We start from the raw sequence: 20,661 nt of genomic DNA on the forward strand, positions 1-20,661 counted from the left end.
ATATCTCACTTTAAAGATTTTCCAAAAGATATAAGTGTACTATAGTTCTGGCTTTTCCAATCAAATGGGAACATCTCTCTATGTATTTATTATTTCATCTATTCTCTGAGAGCTCATAAGAACTCTGTAAAATAAAGTGTGAAGTCAGAGATTTTTCTTTTGTTCAGGATTTATTCTTGTGTCCCAATGGCAGTGGTCAGTGTTTACGTTTTATATTTGTGCTACACAGCCCTCTGGGCAGCTCTGTACATTCATCTTATACTTTTCTTGGAAATCAGGTTTTAAAGTATTGTTACTTTGGGTAAGAGGCATAAGAGTGGCTATTTGTTCTTGGTGTAATTGTTTAACCTAAAAAAGAAAGCTTTTATTTCTTCTGCTGTGGGAAGGGGTGGTGGGGAACAAGCCAGATCTAAAAATAAACTTGATTTTCTCTCCTATTTCTATGTAACTGGAGTCCCTTTGTAACTACCCATTACCACCTCAATAGTTATACGATGAATGAATAATATATATTTTTAAATGTGGCAAAACCAAGAAAGAAGTAGTCAGGGCTGCATCTCATTTATCAACTTGGCGATTAAAGGGCTGGCTCTAGAGGCTCCAGACATCTAGGGACCCAGAGATAAAACAGAGCAGTTGGCTGTGTTTTCACTAATGAATCTAGGGCTTGAAAGATATCAGGCAATTTTCAAGAAAAGCAGCAAGGACAAGAGACATTAGACAAGGCCAGTAGGGTAATGAAGGGCAAGGCCGGTTACTGAGAGAGAAAATGACTTCGTTTTCTATGGTAATGCTTCCGCGCGTCTCGCAGGTCTCTCCTCACGCTTAGTTAGTGTGACCACGCGCACACACAGCGTCGGAAGGCTGCTCGCGGCGTAGAAGGAAAGGGCCTTGGAACATCCCACACAGGGGCAGAGGGCTTGGGTCTGTTATTGTGAAAGGGGGAGGCTAAGAACAATGGCAGCAGAAGGGGGTTAGACTGCAAGGTGAGGAACGGTGTTTTGACAGGATGTGAGGGACGCACAGGATTAAATCAAGACGAAAGACATAGCAAGGAAAAGAAAGAAAAAGGCAGCCAACATACTCTGGAAATGCGGAATTGTTTGGAGGGGGACGTGGACAGAGAACAGGACCAGGGCACTGCGGCCGGCATATCTGCAGGGTGGAGCTGTGGGTTTGTTCTGATCGTTGGCCTCTGTTTCAGGGGCCGAAATAAAAAGGACATTGGACACTTGACTCCTCCTCAGCCAGCCGGTCAGCGGACACATTTTCTGCTTAGCGGGGAAACGGGAGGTATTTTAGAAACAATTCCAGAGTATATTTAGCTCCTAAAGCTGGGGCACACAAATGTCACATTCCCATGAGACAATCGACCCGGTGAAAAGAGCACCATCCAGAGGCCCCCGGAAAGCCCGTGAGACTCTTGCACCCCGGAGGTGCTGCGCACACGGATGTGACATCATGAAGGCACCAACGTCAGGGAATGGAAAGCAGCGAGGGCATCACAGATTGGTTCAAGTTAAAGGACGTCATAAAGAGTCAGAAAAGGAACAAGACTTTTCCAACGGAGTAACGCCATCACCAAGTCAGCACACAGCGCGTGGCGAAACGAAACGAAAGCTTAAAACAAATCATGAACATTAAACAGAAAAATAATTCAGAGCAAAATGGAAATTAAAATCATAAAAACCATGATAAAAGAAACATTCAGCTACATCTTTTTTAAAAAAAAATTTCCGCACAACAACTCATTGGCATTGCCCCATCAAACACACAACCAGCTGTCAAAAATCAAACTCGAATTTGACAGGACAAGGCAAGGAGCTCATAGCACAAGAACAGTGATCATGTTAAACACCCATGCAATCACCTCTGCCACCATTGTTTGACAATATGTAGACTGCTTCCAGCTTTGCCAATATTCCTAATAAGCCCCAAGAGAGTGAACAATGCCGAATTTTAAAATGATGTGTCAAAGTGTTAATTGGACTCTTGGAGAACCTCCATTCCTTGGGGGAGTGAACGATGGGAGAAAATTCACACTACCCCTCTCTAAGTGAAGCGAAGAGAAAATGACTGCAACCAACAGCTAGATACGCGGTTGGCACATTTGAATGCTTTACTGGAAAGGCTGTTTGTTTTTTCAGAAAATCGCAATGGGCAAAAACAAAGTGGTTTCTACTAAGTTGTCTCTTCCTGAGAACACAGCCAAGACTAACACATCTGAGGTCTGGAGCCACACATAACAAATAATGGCACATGCTGGGGCTTGCGAGCAGCCGGGAGGGTTTCTCCCGTAGCTGGTGCTTTCTCGGGAGAGTAAGAGCAGGGACCCCTCGAGCTGAAAGAGGCTGATGAGACAACACTCTTTTTTTTTTTTTTTAAAGATTTTGGGCAGGGCATATTAATAAGAGGAAGTCTACAGAAGAATAATAAAACCAGTGGAGGGGACATGCTCAAGAACAAGATCAAAGGGGCTGCATCTTTACATTTCGGCTTGGCAAGGAGAGCAGCAGAACGCATGGCACTCTCAGGAACGGGAAGCAAAAAAGAGGATGAAAATTTAGCAGGCGCGTCTGCCCAGAAAACATTCCGTAACAGTAAAGACGGAAATATGTATGCAGAGCAGTCTGGGGGAGGGCTCGACAGACACCCTCTTCCAAGGGTCGCGGGGGCGGCTCTGCCCTCCAAACGCAAACCCCCGCTTGGATGAAACCCTTGAAAACATATAGAAGTAAACAATTCTGAATGGGGGGAAACAGCTCAGCAACATAACTGGGCTTTTCAGTCTCTGATTTACAAGACTGTTTTTTGGACAAGTAAAGGCCTCTTTGGTTGCAGCTGCAACTAAAGTAGGATGTGTTACCAGAAGCAGCAAATGGCGAGAAAAGAGATGACATTTCCTGTCTGTAGTTAAGCAAAGAAAGCAAAGGAGAATTTAGGACAGTTCACAGTAGAGTCCCTTTCATTTCGTGTGGCTTCCTTTCCATTTTAAATGCATAGCAATTCTGTTTGATTAAATAACATATTTTTGTTTTAGCTGTTGTCCTCTAAGGGCAGTTACAGTACATCTGAGGACCACAGCTCTATTCAAATTCAGCACCATGCGAAAGTGAGAGATGCTACCAGCCAGAAAAGACTTTGCCTTGCAATTTCTCAATTCACCGATTAACGGGGCCTTTACTTCAATTGCATTCACTTGCCAAAGCCCAAACTGCATTCCGTCACATTATGGTGGGAAAAGAGGGTCCAAGAAATCACAGAATGAGACTAAGAAGGGTTTAAAGGGATCTCAGGAGCCAGCGTCCACTTTGGCCAAGCCACACCTCTTTTGGGTAGAGGAAGCTCAGAGGATGTGTTATTTGTTTTGTGTGGTTTCTCCTTGGTCAGGGAGTAATTTAGGATGAAGCCTCGAACAGAGGATTGGGTTGCAGTCTTTTTTGAGCAGCTTTCAATCATTGTGCATTGGAGGTTCCTTAAATGCCGCTAGGATTCAGCTGGAAGCAGTTACACAGTCCTCCCTGCTTTTCCCTCCCTCTCCCCCAGAGGAAGAGGCATTTCCAAGGCCTTACCCTTCTTGTCTTGGTGATTATGGGAAGACACTGCCCCCAAAGGGTCTGTGCTGTCAGGTGAATCGAGCAGATGCTTCCAGTCCAGCATTCCTCCCCTAGACTCATACCCCTCTTGAGCCGCCGAATCTGACGCAGTGGTGCTGGGCAAGAGGGAACTGGAGTGCCCTGTTTTCATCACAAATACAGTTAGGGAAAACATCACCAGAGAGACCCACATTCCCTTTGCTCAGAGGCCAGGAGGTGGGACGCCCAAGCTGGCTGTAGGACTGAGAGGGGATCACTCTAGAAATAACAAGGCTTAGTGGTGGTGCTGGTGGGGTGGGGTGTACTCAGCATAAGGCCCCTTGAACTTGTAGTTAGGGCATGAGGGGCCAAATCCTGTCTCTGCCACTTTGCTGGGGGGTCCTTGGGGAATCACTTAACCTCTCTCTGTGCACACAGTGGGGGTAAAGACAGACAGCTCCCAGTGTTGGGAGGATAAATGCGCAGTGATCTAGCACAGTCTCCGACACATAGCAGGTGCTCCAAAAACACTAGTGTTCTTCTTTGATATGCTGGTGGTAACACTAAACACAGAAAGGGTCCACTCCAGGGATCCCCCTTGGGGCAAATTTATGGTAGTGGAAGAATCTTGCCCCCTTGCAAACAAGTCAGTTGCCCTGAGCTCTTGCCATGAAGGTGCCATGGTGTGACTAGTCTTCAGTTTGAACCCAGCTCCATGGGCATTCCTCTTTCTGGGAGTAGTTATTGCATTCAAAAGGGACCGATTTCCACTGCCTTTTTATTGGAATGGAGGTCTCAACTGCTACATGTTATTATGGCTGTGCCTTTTGTGTCTTATTCCAATAAAATTAGTTTCAGTTTTTGAGGCCCTTACTGACTAAAATGATTCAAATTAGAAAAGGATAGATTTGTGAGATCCAGAGTAGCTACCATAGGATAAGTCCAGAAAAATGGCTAGGCTGAGAGTTAGGGCAGAAACGCTAGATGTTTCCTGTGAATTCATCCGTAAGCTCTCCCTCCATCATTCCACAAGGTTAAATACAGATTGTATCAGGTGCTTTGATCTAAGCTGTCAAAATGATTTAAAGAAGCACTACTACCTTTTCTCTCTAGTAGAAATAAAATATAACCTTTCTGTGATTTTCAAGTGACATCTTTGGCTTATTAAACCATCTTACCTATAGCAACCTCTTGAACAATTTAAAAAAAAACATCAGGGCAACTACTGTGCATGTGTAATTGGTGCCTTTGGTAGAAAGTAGGACAAGTTCACAGGAACTGCAGCCTCAGGGTGTGATCACCATGTATGTGATAAAGAAAATACTGGCCACTAGAAAGAGAGATTATAATGATAAATACACTGTATTCTTCTTTTTTCACAATTATCGTTGGAAGTTGGATTCCCCCCGGAGACTTTAATATTTCAAATTATAGGTAAAAAAATGTGTATATATATATTCATATATATATATGATGGCTATTTATCTTCTTACAATTTTGCTGAGCAGAAAAAAGTAAGCCAAGGTATAGTCACTAAGGTATAGTGACTTCTGTGGAACCCCCACACTTAAATGCCACATGCAGCTTCAGTAACATTTAAGAGGTCCCTTTCTGTATGGAACTTGTTCGGCTCCCACACAGTTTCAAACATCCGCTTTGTTGAAAATAGTCTGCCTCATATCCAACTGCTAAAAGCATGCTCATTTAAAATTCAAGGAATGCTTGATTCTAGATTTTTTGTTTTTACATTTCTGGGTTTCACATTTCATCTCATAATACAGATAAGAGAACAGGGGCAGGAAAATCAGCCTGAGAAATGGAAATACAGAATTTCTTTTATTTCCTTCCGGCTTAACACTGAGATTTAAAACATAACCTCTATTTTCCACTTCTCAATTCATGATTGCTCTGATAAAATATACGGTCAGCCTAAGAGAAAATTTAGTACCCAGCATAAGCAAACAATTAGAAATAGGTTTGTAGGAAGTTAGAAAGAGAGGAAGAATAAAAACTACTTCCTCTTCAAGTAGCAAGATTTCTTTTACCTGAATTGATATGCATTTTGAGCACTTTCAATTTAACTGTATTCAAGGGGCAATTTTATGGTAATGCCATAAGTATGGTTTAGGGAGAACATTTCTTAATACGGTAATCTAGGGGAAATACATGCCTAAGGGACACATTCTCTGTAGAAAGATTTCCTGGCCCATATGCTGCAAATACATGGAAAACTCATTGGTAATGGAAAGCTATGGCTATGAGAGGAAATTAATGTGGACCAGATGGTAGTTAGGTAGGAAAATGTTTTACACAAATGTGAGAAATCAGTCTCTTCTTCCTATCACTCAAGTGTTAGTCTAATACCCACTACATCTCCATTTTTGATATGTAAATCTAGAGAAACCATGCATCTTATTTACTCGAAAGAAAAAAATGAGCAGCATGAGGTTTGTAATCTTTTAAACTTATGCTTGAGGATAGGGAACATGTGCCAGTGGCGAATTAAACAGTCAGAGAAAGCACTACCTGATTCTCAAAAATTTTAGAACCACCACGTAAAAGCACTGTTAAGCAGCAGTCCTCAGTTTGAAATCAAAGATGTGTTATTATTACCTCTCCAGGCTTAAAAAAATGTTATAAGGAAACCACTTATATTATTTCGTATAATCTGATTTTAGAGGCTATATTATTTTAATGCATTCCCTAAACACTTTGCAACCAAAATAGAGCTACAAATATAGGCAATCATTTGTGGATATGGTATTACAGGTTGATAAATTTGGAACCTATAATATTGCCTTGTCAGTCCAATAAGAAAGGTCACATTTTAATCAATGGAGTTTACACTATATTATTCTTATAAAATACAAAGAAATAGATATATTTTAAAAGTTAACTTCAATGCATCAAGTCGTTTCTCTATATCTACAAGTCATTGTGATTCCAGAGATTAGAGCTCCTTCAAACTACTCTAACCTGTTTACAATGATTGTAGCCAATTAGACACAAAACAGAGACAATAAATCAATACAAGAAAGGAAGAGTGGAGGAAAATAATCAGGGCCCAATTCACTAAAAGGGGTTCTTGCACATGTAACTGGTGTTGCACAGAGCTTTTGCCAAGTGGAAAGTTTGCATGGTTTGTGGAAATGATCCCTTTTCCTAAGCTGGACAAGTTCTGGTTTTGTGGTTCTGCACAGAGCACAGGACATGCAAAGCACACAGCTAGAAACAATGCAGGTGCACTTTGGACTTCCGGGTTGGCTTCCTTGTCTACATCCATGCTCATATGAATAGCAATTTGGTTCTTCTTCTGATGCTACAAATACAGCACCTAGTCCAGTGCCTGGGACATACTAGGCACTCAACAAGTATTTGCTGAATGAATGAGTGAATTCTATTCTGGGTTTACTAATTCCCAAATAAGCATCCCTTGCAATAGTTTGTGGGAAAAAAAGTCTCCTATCTTTTTTTAGGTACCGTCTGGACCAGCCCTCATTTTGATGGTCACTTAATCGTCTAACCATTTCACATCAAATAGATTTAGTCTGCAGTAGATCATCAGCTGAAAGGAAAATTCCAACTCTTCTCAGTGGTTTCTTCATCACAGAGCTGAGAACAAGAGGGCATCATCCTTTAAAGTGTTAATAGAGAAGAATTAATAAGTACCTCTCTTTTTGTAAAGGGAATAAGAGAGATCCATAGCTTGGGGACTGATTTTTGTTCATAAAAGCATCCCATGGTTTAATTATTCTATCAAATTACCTAGGAGTTAAAATTGGTCTTAGAATGATTGATGAATGCTGGGGAGGTTGCTGGTCCAATTAGTTTCAAGATCTGAGTTTCTCAATATCTGATAAATATTATCCAATTATAGAAAATGATTGCAAAGTATGATATTGGAAAAGAGCAGATGCTAAGTGGGTTTTCTTTCTGAAGGCAGGCTAAGCAAGATGACATTTGCCTCCTGAGCAATTTTTCTTCCAGTCTTTGCTACACTTTTGAAGCACAGCAAAATGTGGTGTTCAATATTCTGGTTTGAATCATAGATGAGAGAACATTAAAAGTGGATGAATTCTGTTGGCCCATCTACTGGGCGTGGAGCGGCGGTCAGGAGAAGCCAGGCACTGCTTTCCATGTCTGCACAGCTCCAGTTTATAAGGCAGTTTTTAAGACTTTCAAAGAGGGTTTTTGTTTATGCTAATTAGACACAGGCAGTGAGAGGTTTACATAGAGCTACTAAGCACATTTGCCGCCATCCTGAACTATTTCTTTGCATCACAAATCTGCATTGTTTGCTTTCCCTTCCTCTTCCTTTCCTTTCTTTTCCTTTTTCCTTTGCTTTCTCCCCTCCTATATTACCTGCCTCTATATGTAAACACTATCCTGGAACTGTTACTTTGTTACATATCTTAAACACACAAACTATAAAATGGCTTTGTGTCAATGAAACTTCCAGCTCCCAATATAATGCAGTATAATGCAGGGGCTTAAATTTGCCATCTCACAGTTGTTTTTCACATTTTATTCCAAAAAACACACAAATAGTTTACCCTAATAAATATTTGAGGGTACTTTGAGAAATGTAAATGGAGTGGCTACATTTCAACTTCTCATACAAAGAGTTCAGAATATTCTGTTTATCGGCTTGGTAGTTTTGTTTAGTACGGTGCTTGTGTATTTCATACCAAGAACAACGGGATAAATCCTGTTTGCACATCATTTCCACTGCATTACTCTTCCTTGGATACGTTCTGAAGAAATCCCACTGAAAATACATCTAAATATTCCTATTCTTTGTGAGCTTAAAATTTCAATGGCCAATATCATGCTATATTGGAAAGTTTTGCCTAAAAAGAAGCTGATGCCTGCACCCTGTATAGATTTCCCCCTGCAGAGGGCACTGTCTTGAGAGCCAACATTTTGGGGGATGGTTCCCTGTATCAGCTGAAGAGCTATAGTCTATTAGTTATAAGCACCATTCTTTTATCTTGGATATACTTATGTCCAAGGGCAATTTCTTTTCCCTCAAGAACTCATTAAATGTATTCACCGAATTCCCTAAGGTTGGCATATTTCATGTTATGTGGTGGATTAAAAATTTAGGACTCAGTCTCCCACATGAATTGCCTCACGTAGGCAGAGTGATTTCTGAAGCATACTAAAATTGTAAAATAATTTTAGTGAATTGGGACCCTGAAGTAACAAAGAATCTGGTCCATGATGTTTAGTAAATGAAAACTATAAGCTGCCACAGGATGAATGACTTAAAGAATTAAAAAAAAAAAATCCATAAACTGACCATACACAGTGTTGTAAGACATTTCATAATCTGGTAGAGGAGTTGAAATGTCTATAAAAAAATAATGAGGATAAAAAATTAATTAAAAAGAAACCTAAGGTTTGAAAATACTCAAGAGGATTAATCGTGAAATAGGATTTCTCAGATAGGTTTCCACCAATATTAAATTATGAGAGTAATATCTTCCTTACCATTCAGTGCCACAAAGGAATCTGAAAGACAAAAGGGAGGCGAAAGTTACTTAATGTTTTACTCTCCGCTTACTGTGACTTGCATAAAAAGCGGGAATGAGCTAATACAGAACTATGCCGACACATATGATCCTCAATACTAAGTAAGTGCTTTTTAATTCCTGCCTGTAATGTAAGATGCTTTATGCTTGGTCCGATTTCACACCTCCACATCTCTTCTACCAAGTGAGTTTCCTCCAGGTCACTGCCTTTGCCAGGAGGCAGAGAAAAAGCAAGAGTTAGCAGAAAAAATGGTAACTGTGATTCTATGTGATTTGGAGAGTTCAAGCCCTACTTTATACAGAGGGACAAGCCTGTGGATAAAATAAGTGGTATGTGGACCACAATTACAAAAAAAGCACTTTTCTTTATATTCTGTCTCATTTCATCCGCACAACCACGCTGTGAGAAACTGTCTAGTATCACAATGTTCTGAACTCATCAGGGGTTTTGGTTTGGAAATCAAAACAAGAACAAAAAACCAAACTCACAGACATATTAGGCAATATATCTTAGGTGTGTGTGCTCTGTGTCTGGGGCAGATCCCTGATTTATTCAGCTGGTCACAAGGGCTCTAACACTGGCTTTTTGTGATTTCCTCAATTCTCCTTAAAATCCGGTTAAAGAGTTATCATGCCCCAATTACCGAAATCCTCTCTGAATACCTATGTGTGAGTAGGTCTGTTTAATAGAAGTAGTTCATGCTCCAGCAGGAGTAGGGGGTGAGGAGAGGCCATCGGAAAGGCAGGCAGGCAGAGGGGTCGCCTGACCTCTTGCATGTAGGAACACCCTAAGTGCCCAGAAGGAGTGGGGTTAAAGGTCGGGGGCACGCTAGAAAACACGCAGGCAGGTCTAGGGCCTTGACTGCTGCGATTACCCTGGCAATAAAGAGTAAATCACTGGCTGGGGCCCTGAGATCTCACCCTATGCTAACTACAGAGGCTTCCTTAGGTCTCTCTGCCTGAGATCACAGGTACGGGTGCAAGCCTATCAGGATCGTGGACACCTTTATAGAGGCAGTAACAAGCATCTTCACATTTTTACATAAATTTCCCTATTCAATCCAAATCTGCATTTTTCTACAGACGCCCATACCACCAGATCATAGAAATATGATGAAAATGATTCCTTAAAGTCAGCTAATTAAGTGCACACACACGCACACACACCCTAAAACCTGTTTCCCTGAAAATGAAGCTATAAGGCACCAAGACGATGCCGGCCCACTGATCAAACGTTAAACTGTTTCACTGATGCAGATGAACGCACGCGCGCACACACACGTAACATAGATCTTTTGGTGATGATGCTGTCCCCTATGCTTATTTCTTAACTCATTAATTTTGCATGTGAAGACATAGTAAGAATTTTTTGCCAACATATAATATTTGTAAATGAAAAAAACATGGCATAGAATTTGGAGATAAGGCTGCCTATAGTCCTCTTTATGTGATAATATCTAATCTCTAAAAAAAATACAGTAGGAAGCTGAATGACACTGTAGAGTTTGAAATTTCAGTATTCATAGCTGAAAGATTTAGTGTTATACCCATGATTTTCATTATAGAATCAAATATCAAAAGTAATACAGTTTCACTCCCTTAGGAGCTATTATTTGGTGCCATTGTGAATGCAAGCTTTTTGACATTCAGCATATGTATCATTTAAAATAACACAAACTAAACGTGTTTTCTGAGAGTATGGTATTATTCCTTAAATCAGCATTAATAAAGAATTTTTCAGGGGAATATTGATATTAACCAGGTCACAGGACAACGGGGCAGAATTTTGGCCAGGATCCTTTATATAAGGTTCTGACTGAAATGTTATCAGTTAATAGCATTTGAAATGAACCCTGAGATTTGCATAGTGAGTCAATTCCTACAAAAAAGCTATTTGGAATCGCCTTGTACTTATGGTTATTTCTGAAATTTTTTTCTATCACAAGTGGTAATAGACATAAATCTAATTTAAAAAAATAATTACTTTTGTTAGTCGATATGTTCAAGAAGAATAAAACAGTCCCACTCAATTAAAAAGCTAGAGTACAATGATCAGTCTTTTTATTATTTGGCTAAAAATGACAGTGTAATAGCACATTTTAAAAAACAACAAAACTGTCATTTTATAATGGAAATGCTGATATAACTTACTGCTTTGCTATAATTGATATTCTCTAGAGTGAATCTGTTCCCCAGCATTAGAATAATGAAATAGGTGCCAGCATTTGTAGTGACAACACTGACCACACTGGCTTTAGAACACACTGCTTGCTTTATTTGATATTTAGAAGATGATTTCTGCTATTTATGCACGCTTCAGTGTCAGCTGCACTCAGTTCCACATGTGGGGTGATGTTTCTAGGCCATTGGATGAAAGCATCTTTGCCCAGAGATAAAAATGGATAAAAGGCTGTACTTACTGTGACAGTCCCCCAGACCATCTGTATTGCCGCGCTCTATGTCCTGCTCAAAAGTCAGTCTTTAAAAACAGAAGGAAAAAGAGAGACAGAAACAAATGCAATAATGTAAGTCATTATTCAGGAATGAGTCTTAAGTTTCACTAAAGAGAGTAACACAGTTTGATAAACTGAGTGGCAGGTGCAAAAAGAAATAGATAACAACTTGAAAATTTGTCTCTGAAGTTTGCACTGGTTTGAGTCTCCAAAGAGAAGCCATGGTTTAAGTAGCTAATTCAGACATTATTCAAAGATTTAACTGGTTTGTGGATTATTTATATCTTTCTTTTACTCTGATTCCCCGACCACTTCTTAAACATTTTTAAAAGTTTGGATGTCAAAATACACTCCTCATGTAAACAATATAGAAGTCTTAAAAAGAAGTCTTTTCCTCTCCATTTTCTTTTTCATTCCTGTTCTTGCCCTTCTAGACCTATATTTCTTTGCTTAGCAAAAACTTGTATAAATAAAGTGTTCAAAGGTCCAAATGGCCAGTGGATATGTGGGACCCATCTGGGATCAGACCCGGGGGGGGGGCATTTTGCTGAGACCACTTGGATATTTTATGCACTCCCCCGCGACCCCAGTCATCAGAGCATTGCTCTCACTCCCTACCACCTGCTCATGTTTTGTACAAGTTTGCTAGGTCACCACTGTGCTGTACATACCATTAACAAAACCAACTTTAATAGTATCTATTTTGATTTTTAAAATAAGCACACTAAAATCATCCAAAGGAGTATTATCCTTCTTTGGGGGAACTTTATGCTTATCTCCATCATATAATTGAAACTCCTGTTTTGCAACTGCCTTCAGAGTTTATTTATGAACCATATAGGAAAACTATTTTGAAAGTCACATCTTGACCTAGTAATCCACCATGTTGGGTTTCACATATCCTCTTCTGCATTAAAAAATCATATTTATCCTCAAAGAATAAAGATTTCTAGTGGTAATGAGAGTCAGTATTCATCATGCTCTGAAGCCTACTCTCCAATGGGCAATGCCAGCATCATTGAAATATATATGCAAGCCAGTGTTCTGATGATGACTTAAAATAATTTTTTAAAAATTCAGTCTTACTACCTCTGGTCACATGTTGAATATAGAAAGGAGACAGGTCATTTCTTAGCTAATCTCACTGTGCTCTGCAATCCTTTCTCCTCTACCTCAAGGCTTACCATGAAAAGATATAAAGCTCTAACATGAGAGTATGTCAATATTGCTACTTGTAAAGCTGTTCTAATAATATATAGTGAGTCAACCGTCTGCAGCAGTCAAATTTCCGGGTCAGATTTTACAGTTAGCATTAGCTCTGTTTATGAGAATACTTGCCCTCAAATTAGGCAGGTGGCAGCCATCAGATATGCCCTTCTGTCTGTGTAGCTATTCTAAAATAGGAAAGGACTCTCAGAGTAATACGAAGATGGCTCTAGTCCCCCTCTGGATGTGGGGAGATTGACTAAACGGCTGTGATGAAGGAAAGACCTGTGCTGCCACATGGCACCTTTCTTGAGTTGCCATAACCTATCAAAGACAGGCATTGAATATTTTTCCAAACGTTACTTTGGATTTCACATCCACTGAAGTTCAAACATAAAAAGAAATCTCTTAGCCTATGCCATCTAAGCACTGAAAGCCAGGGTAACAATTTTAAACACCAAAATCACAGGCATGGTAGACTGGCTGGTGACTCTCTAGCTGATCTGTTGGAGACCTGCCAAGAATTGATTGACTGCCTAACGAGTTATAGGGTCAACTATTTGCCAGCTCAGGAGAAAGGTTTATTGGATGTATACACCATGCTTGCAGCACAAATGCACTGCTTAACAAATGCTCCGCAATTTCTTCTCTGCCCTGAACGGTCAATTAGAAGAGCCAGTTTTGCTATGGCTGGACAAACCGCTCACTAATCTAATTGGTATCCGACTGCTCCTTTTCTCTGCTTTTCTCCTACTGTGATGATCAAGGCAGGCACCTTCTTGTCCCTCTCTTCAGGGAATACTTTAATCCCATGGTGTTTCCTTTCTCTGTGTTTTTAATCAGTCTGAGGATGATTAGTCAATTGGAAATCTGTCACATGTGATGCTGTGAGGTTCTAGGAAACGGGAAAGGGAAGGAGAAGGGCCGACAGTCCCGTTGCTGGGGTGTGTGTGGTGGTGTGTGCAGCGCAGAGAATCGTACGTCCAGAATGCACAGCAGCCAGAGGCCACTTTCTCCTTTCCCACACTTGGGGCTCCTCACCTGCTGCTGGGTGACAGATGGGCACAGGCACCGGCTTCCTTCACCCACCCGCAGTATGGGTCTCTGGAGGCGATGCAGGTTCTGCAGGAAGAGATGACCATGAGCTACCTAGGCCTCCTTTCTAACACGGCAAACTTTCTACCAGCAATTGTCAAGGAGGCGAAGTACATACTTTTTACACTTCCCGTGTCGTTCGCACCGGCCGAGGGGCACCCTTATCACACAGGTAGAGAACGCGACATACAGGGAGCTGCTGGCTCTGTCCAGCTGCATGCCCACGATCCTCTTGTCTTCCACTCCATCGTAGCTGCATCTAATTTTGCGGCAGAATAATATTATTAATCGACTCTCTTGGGTCAGTTCTCTTTTTCCTGCCACCATCCCTACATCCCACTTCCCAGGCCACAAAGTGATCTCTTAATCTGATCTAAACGAAGGTGAAACAGATCCTCACGCACAGGCACACACGCAAACACATAAACACGCACGTGTGTGTATCTATAGAAACACACACATTATTGGCAAGCAGAAAATGCTTTTTATCTGTTAAAAAATTTTTACAAACAGCATTAAAAGCCATCTAAAAATGCATAAGACCTAAGTCTGCCATGATTTTGTCTGAACGAAAGGGATCCTAATAGCATAACAAATAATTACTGAGAAAGGATCAAACATTCCACTCACTTTTCGGGGTTGTAAACGCTCATCTCCTCCAGGAAAAGGCTGTCATTTAGAAAACCACTGTTTCCTATCCTGGCCAAGAACTTCAAGATGATTCCCTTCTCTGATCCCAGAAAAACCACAGTGTGATTCTGATATGGCCCAGCAGTGGTGTCCACTGCAATTTTGGTCAGGCGGTATCTAAAATGACAGCATCACATTTTTTATTTCTTTGTTGGTCTATCATTAAAGTGTCCCCTTTTCCACTTCAAACACTTATGCCATAGCTTTCTAGTAATAACCTCAAGAAAAATATATGCATATAAATAACGTTCTCAAGGGGTTCTGGTCCTCTATTTCCATATGCAGAGCATTAGTGTGGCTCCAAAGGGAAGGAAGGAGGGGTGTGTGTGTGTGTGTGTGTGTGTGTGTGTGTGTGTGTGTATAGGCCAAGTTCCAATAATAAATAGATAGCTGTAACCATCTGAAACCACTCAGCAATGATTTCTTCCATGAGCAACAAAGGGAGACTGATATATTCCGTAAAGAGGTAAAAAAAATAAGTGAACTCACTTAACATTTCATTTAATATTGAAAAAAAAAGCAATGACTACCATTTTTCCATATTCTTCCTCTAAGGTACAATGCTTTCATCAACAACATGTGAGATTGGAAAGCTTTCTGATTATATGTAGAGAGGCTGAGAGAGTTCTGAAGGATGGGGGGGTGGAGTGCTAATGGCACTACTAGTAAATATAAGGACATGCCAGCCAAATAATACCCATTCAATGCCAAAGGTGAAGGCCATGGCTAAGATAAGTCCTACCGGGCGTCCTCTTTCTGACATCCCTCCGTCTTTCAACATTCTGTGGATACCTATTTGTCCTAAGCACCATAGCTGGAACCAGCTGAAATCTTCCTGAAAGTTATATACCCTGGTTTCCATTTTATGGGCAAGAGCTATCACAGTACTTTAATATCTTTCATTAAAGTCACAGTATAAAAATGGTGATAAAGTTAATAAACATTTTGTTTGATGACTGCCACAATTGGATGGTACTTGAAAAAACCTGTTGAATTGTTTGGAAATAAGTTTTAAATAAATACAAAAAAGAGTATTCAATGTTATCATAGATCTCTGATCAGCTATCCCTTCTCTGTTGGCCACCACTTCAGATAACCAATAGTGAGGTATTACATGAATCTTCATGCTGGCAAATGTGATGTCTGTGCTCTGCTTCACAGCTAACAATCCAGGGATCATGCTCGGGTGGCATCTGCAGCATGTTTTGCAATCACATCCAACCAAACAGGTATCCACATCCATTTGATGGTTCTCTTTCACCGCTCCTCTATTTTTGCACAGATTGGATTAATATACTAATCCAGAAGGAGATATATTTCTTTCCTTTAATTGCTGGCATGTGTCCAACTAGCCTGAAAACACTGGAACATTTCTCACTGGGAATGTGGCTATGGGGGTTTTGTGGCATCCACCCAACTGGCCAACATTTCATAGCTGAATCAATGCCCAGGATAGCAGAAGATGTTTGTGGCATTTCAAAGCATGATCCACTGATACGTTCTACAAGCACAAGATGAAGTGATGGAACTCCATTTAGGACGTGGTGTGCTTGACACCCACCTGACCATCGTCCTCAGGAACCATGGCCTGTTGAAGATGGAAGGCACTGCCTCATCCATGAGTGGGTGCGTCTTGATGAAGTTCAGGGTATCATCAGGAAACTCATTGGAGGTTGCATATTTTTCTAAGGTGGATGAGCCAGCACAGCAACCCGGCCTAAAATGAAACAAAGGGTGGGAGGAGGGAGCTTATTTTGTGCCTTATGGCGAATTCTTTGAATGAACTGCTTCTCTAAGCACTTGGCATGAAGGAGAATGTGCTGCAGGCTGAGAAGAGGAAGTTGAACAATGCAGAATGCCACCACATACAATATGCTGAGATTTCCTCTGAGCCACCTCCTCACTGCATAGAGGAGCCTCAGCCAGTGCAGTTCGGCTCAGCTGGGGGCAGTTGGCTTCCTCTAAGAAGCAAAAATAAATGCCAGTAAACAGTGAGGGAGCTTGAAACAACTGAGTGAGTGTGGTTTGCACACATCTCAGGGACAGCCCTAGTTATTCAGAAACTCTGCTAGAGGTTCTTGACGTATTTTGCTCTACAGAGGGAAGTAGAAAACAAAGACATTCCAAAAACATACCAGCAAGATTCAATGCAGCCATCTCTCATTATCTGGGGCTCGCTCCAAGAACATTTGGGTTTTGTTTTTTATTGTTGTTTATAGTTTTGTTTGATTTTGGCATATATGAAAAGCCAATTATACTGAAAGTTCTCTCCTGAAAGGTCATTTTCTTATAACTGAACAATGATGGTGAAAATTCGCTACTACAAGAAATTCTATAGTTTCAGGGGTCAAGAGACATCCCAGCAAAATCAGATCAGGGAAACACTGAAGCCAATCCTGTCCAGACACCCAGTTTGCCCAGTGGTGCAGGAGAGGAGACTGGACCCTCACAACACCAGCATGAGTCACCCCTATGTGGACACTGTTTCAAGGAACTGTCCCAGCCAGCCCCACGACAGCATCCTGATTCTGCAAGAGGGACAAGGCAAGTACGTGGAAGGATGTGGGTAAACCCACTGCCAAGGACGGGTAGAAAATCACTCACGGTGCGTGTGCTAGTGATGGCTGAGTGACACCATCTTTACACACCAACGAGAGAGTATTACACTAGAACTTTCTGAAACCTGATCCCTCAGGCTTAACTCCTGTTCCTGCTTATCTAGAATGTAGTTAACAATCCCAGGGAATGACTTGGAGAATCTATCTGAGGTTGCTGAGGTGTGCTTTTTGCACCTAATCTGCTCTCCATAAGCAACAGAGTATGAGCATGCCAGATAATTCAGGTGATGAAGGTGGATGAACCACATGAGTTTCTCCCAAGTGCACTTGGCTAGGTATTTTGTGGGGAGGACTGGAGGTTGGGGAAGAGAGTTGGAAAACAAAAAACTTAATACGACATTGGGCTTCCTTCTGGAGGCTCAGAACTCCAGCAGAGAAAGGCAGACATACCAGAAAGTTTCTACAGAACACAGACTGCAAATGCTTTGAGGAGGTGTGAGTGTGTACCACACAGAGGGGGCACACACTCACACCTCATGAGTTCCATCTGGTCCCGGTTGGAAAAAATGAATTAGCCGGCTTAGTGTGCGAATTGAAGAAGATTACGTAGGACCAAAAAGTCTCTGGATTGTCTCTGGACCACAGGTTCCCCGAGAGAGCAATTCTAGGGCATGATTTGGTGGGCAGGTATAATGTACTGCTTCTGGACCCAAAACAGACCAGCACCTGGCAGATCAGAGATATTCTAATGATCCATTGTTTCCAATGGATTCTTGCTCTTGGTCTGGAATCTGAACTCAGCTCTGATCCAGTTGAGTCACAAAATCCAGGGAATATCATTTATATTGAACATTTGATTAGAGTTTAAAGGCACAGGTCTCCATAAAATGAAGGGATGAGGGAAGGAGTAGTGGAAATGATATTCCTAGCTATGTGAACTTGTACTACATACTTCTGGGCCTCAGTTTCCTCACCTATAGACCAATGGGCCCCGTTGGATCAGATGGTTCCTATCATACATTGAATAAATCACATGTAGAGAGGTTAAGCAAAAGACTAGAGAATCACTACCTTGAGTATACTAAAAGGTAACTCTGGGTTTGGTTAATGGGATGAAGGCAAATGATCTTATAGGCCTTTATATTGTTCTGACATCTGTGTCTGCTTGGCTAGCACTGATATGCAGTTTATAGGATGTTCACTGCCAGAGGAGCGAGCAACACTTTCTAAAAGTTTAAAATAGTCATATGTGTGTGTGTGTGTGTGTGTGTGTATAATGTGTTTGCACGTACCTGGGTTTAGGAACTCGTTCATCAGGGACTGGTGTCCAGGTGGAATCGGGAGACTTCTGTTCCTTGAATCGCCCAGTAAAAACATTGGCAATATCAAGCATGTCATAGGCACAGACTGCAGACCCAGGGATGCTATAAAATGACATTTCATAAAAAGTGTTACTCATGCAATGGTTATGTATGCAGTTTGGAAAACATACTCCAAATAAACTTTCCTATTGCAGGCAGTTGAAATTTAACGCATTAGCTGCCATGTGAGTTGTATTTAGCTCACGCTAGTTTTGAGCCTAGGGCATCGTGAAGCACATGTAACTCAAACATCTCTTTACCTTGGGAGCTGTGAAAACTATTTTTCAAGTTGCATATAACTCAACACAAAAACAATAAAAAATAACAAATTTTTCATTAAATTATAAAAGATTGTGTTTTCGAAGTTTTTATTCTATTTTCATAATAAAACACCATGGCCCCAAGTAAAAAAATTTTTTTTCTAGTGTGGCAGTCAATGGGTTTCAAACCCTGAACATTACAAATGTAAGGGATCTTAGTGCAAAAAGAGAATGTTTCTGTCAATCATATTTGCATCAATGGCCTTAAACAATAGGCAAACTAGTTACAGCAAACTCACAGAGAGAAAAATGTCTACATTGCCTTTTGAACTGTTTTTATTTATAAAGAAAGAATTGTTGAGCTGGTGATAAAAGTTTCATGAATTTCTTAATATTAATTGTCAATAACCCAAAGACAAATCTCTGGAGAACATTCTGCATTTTTAATATTGGTAAAAATTTGAAACAAATGTGCCCCCAACTGTCCACAAATTGCTTCTCTGAATTTAGTTCTTCACGCCAAGGACTGAGGGTGTGAGAATGTGTGTGTGGGAAACCCATACACATTTTATATTAGTCTCTGTACATTAAAATTTTTACTTCCTAATTACTTGCATAAGACTAAACAATTTAAGTCTTTAAAACATCAGCACTTTGCAAATAAAGTGCTCTATAAAATGCTAAATAATAATAATGACATTAGTCTCCACCTATAATTATATCCTTGCCTGGAACTCTTGGAAAGACTCAGGCATTATTTTTTTTCATCAATGGTGGGAAGAAATGAATTATTCATTCATCTGGGTACACAGTTTACGTTTGAACCCACATTTGTTTTTGACAATGGTGTCTCCTTGATTTTGATCAAATAAATTGTAGGCACCAGCTGGCCAAGAGCTTTAATCAGGCTTTGAGGTAGTGGGCCATTACACAGCAGGAGACACGGGGACCAGGCAGTGTGGGGACATCTGTGGGCAGTGAGAGTGATTTAGTTCTGATTTTGCAAATGTTGAGAGGATATGGAAATCACTTCGTAAATGATTGGGAGAATTTTATGCCATCTTTAATGTCATAACACAATTACTGAAGGATTACTAATAAAGCAAGAAATAGGGAGAGGATTAGAGAGCTTATTTAATACAAGGTGGCTGGATAAATTTTAAAGTGTATATATGGATATATTGTTCACAGAATTGAATATATAAGACAGCAATCCTCATTTATTTTGGAATTTCAGAACCTGAGCATTATTTATTTAATTTTGTAGGATTCTCTTCACATCTTCCTCTCCTAAAAGTAACAGGCTTACATACAGTATTTGCCTTATACATTAAAAAAAATACGATAAATACTGCCTGAAGTATTTTATGATGCACCTTGCAATAACTAAAGATACCCTAGGGTTTTCTAATTTTCCCAAGGTTAGAATCACTTGTAAAATCCTTTCTTCTTCCTTCCCTACTTTTCTTCCTACCTCTTTCCCTTCTTGTCATCTTCCCTTCATTCCTTTCTTCCCACCTTCTGTTCATTCAACATATATTTATGGAATCCCTAACCTAAAGCAGCCAACACTCCATAAATAACGCAGAGTCCTGCCTGCCTTCAGCTGGCTCACAGTTCGGTGTGGAAGGAAGTATAATAATAATAGCAACAACAATAATGACAAATGGACAATGTGGTAAGAGCAGCATATAAAAGAAATATGCACAAGGTCCTACGGGAGGTGACTGCAGCTGAGACTTGGCGCATCCACAAGGTTTCAATGGGCAGATGCTAGCTGATCAGGCGGATCCCGCAGAGAGCAACCCATGAGCAAAGCACGGCGCACGCAAGAAGCAGATCTTAGCTCTGGTGTGCCTGTGTTACAGGCTGCGTGGCAGAGGACGGGAGGGAGAAACGCGAGGGGGCTTGAATGCCACGCCTGGAAGC

At 40.7% G+C, this 20,661-nt stretch overlaps 1 protein-coding gene across 1 annotated transcript in view; it reads right to left on the reverse strand.

The window, feature by feature from the left end:
• Nucleotides 1-20,661, reverse strand: part of SEMA6A (semaphorin 6A) — a 121,308-nt gene that overhangs the window by 17,315 nt on the left and 83,332 nt on the right. Inside the window, exons 11-19 of the mRNA XM_045565606.1 lie at nucleotides 18,404-18,535; nucleotides 16,115-16,270; nucleotides 14,494-14,670; nucleotides 13,982-14,122; nucleotides 13,810-13,890; nucleotides 11,530-11,588; nucleotides 9,069-9,089; nucleotides 8,878-8,928; nucleotides 3,573-3,737 (exon numbers count right to left, since the gene is read on the reverse strand). Of these exons, the coding sequence (XP_045421562.1) occupies nucleotides 3,573-3,737; nucleotides 8,878-8,928; nucleotides 9,069-9,089; nucleotides 11,530-11,588; nucleotides 13,810-13,890; nucleotides 13,982-14,122; nucleotides 14,494-14,670; nucleotides 16,115-16,270; nucleotides 18,404-18,535 (983 nt within the window). The remainder of the gene's footprint in view (nucleotides 1-3,572; nucleotides 3,738-8,877; nucleotides 8,929-9,068; nucleotides 9,090-11,529; nucleotides 11,589-13,809; nucleotides 13,891-13,981; nucleotides 14,123-14,493; nucleotides 14,671-16,114; nucleotides 16,271-18,403; nucleotides 18,536-20,661) is intronic.

This window comes from Lemur catta, chromosome 12 (genome assembly GCF_020740605.2).
Source record: "Lemur catta isolate mLemCat1 chromosome 12, mLemCat1.pri, whole genome shotgun sequence".
In the NCBI taxonomy this organism is placed as follows: domain Eukaryota; kingdom Metazoa; phylum Chordata; class Mammalia; order Primates; family Lemuridae; genus Lemur; species Lemur catta.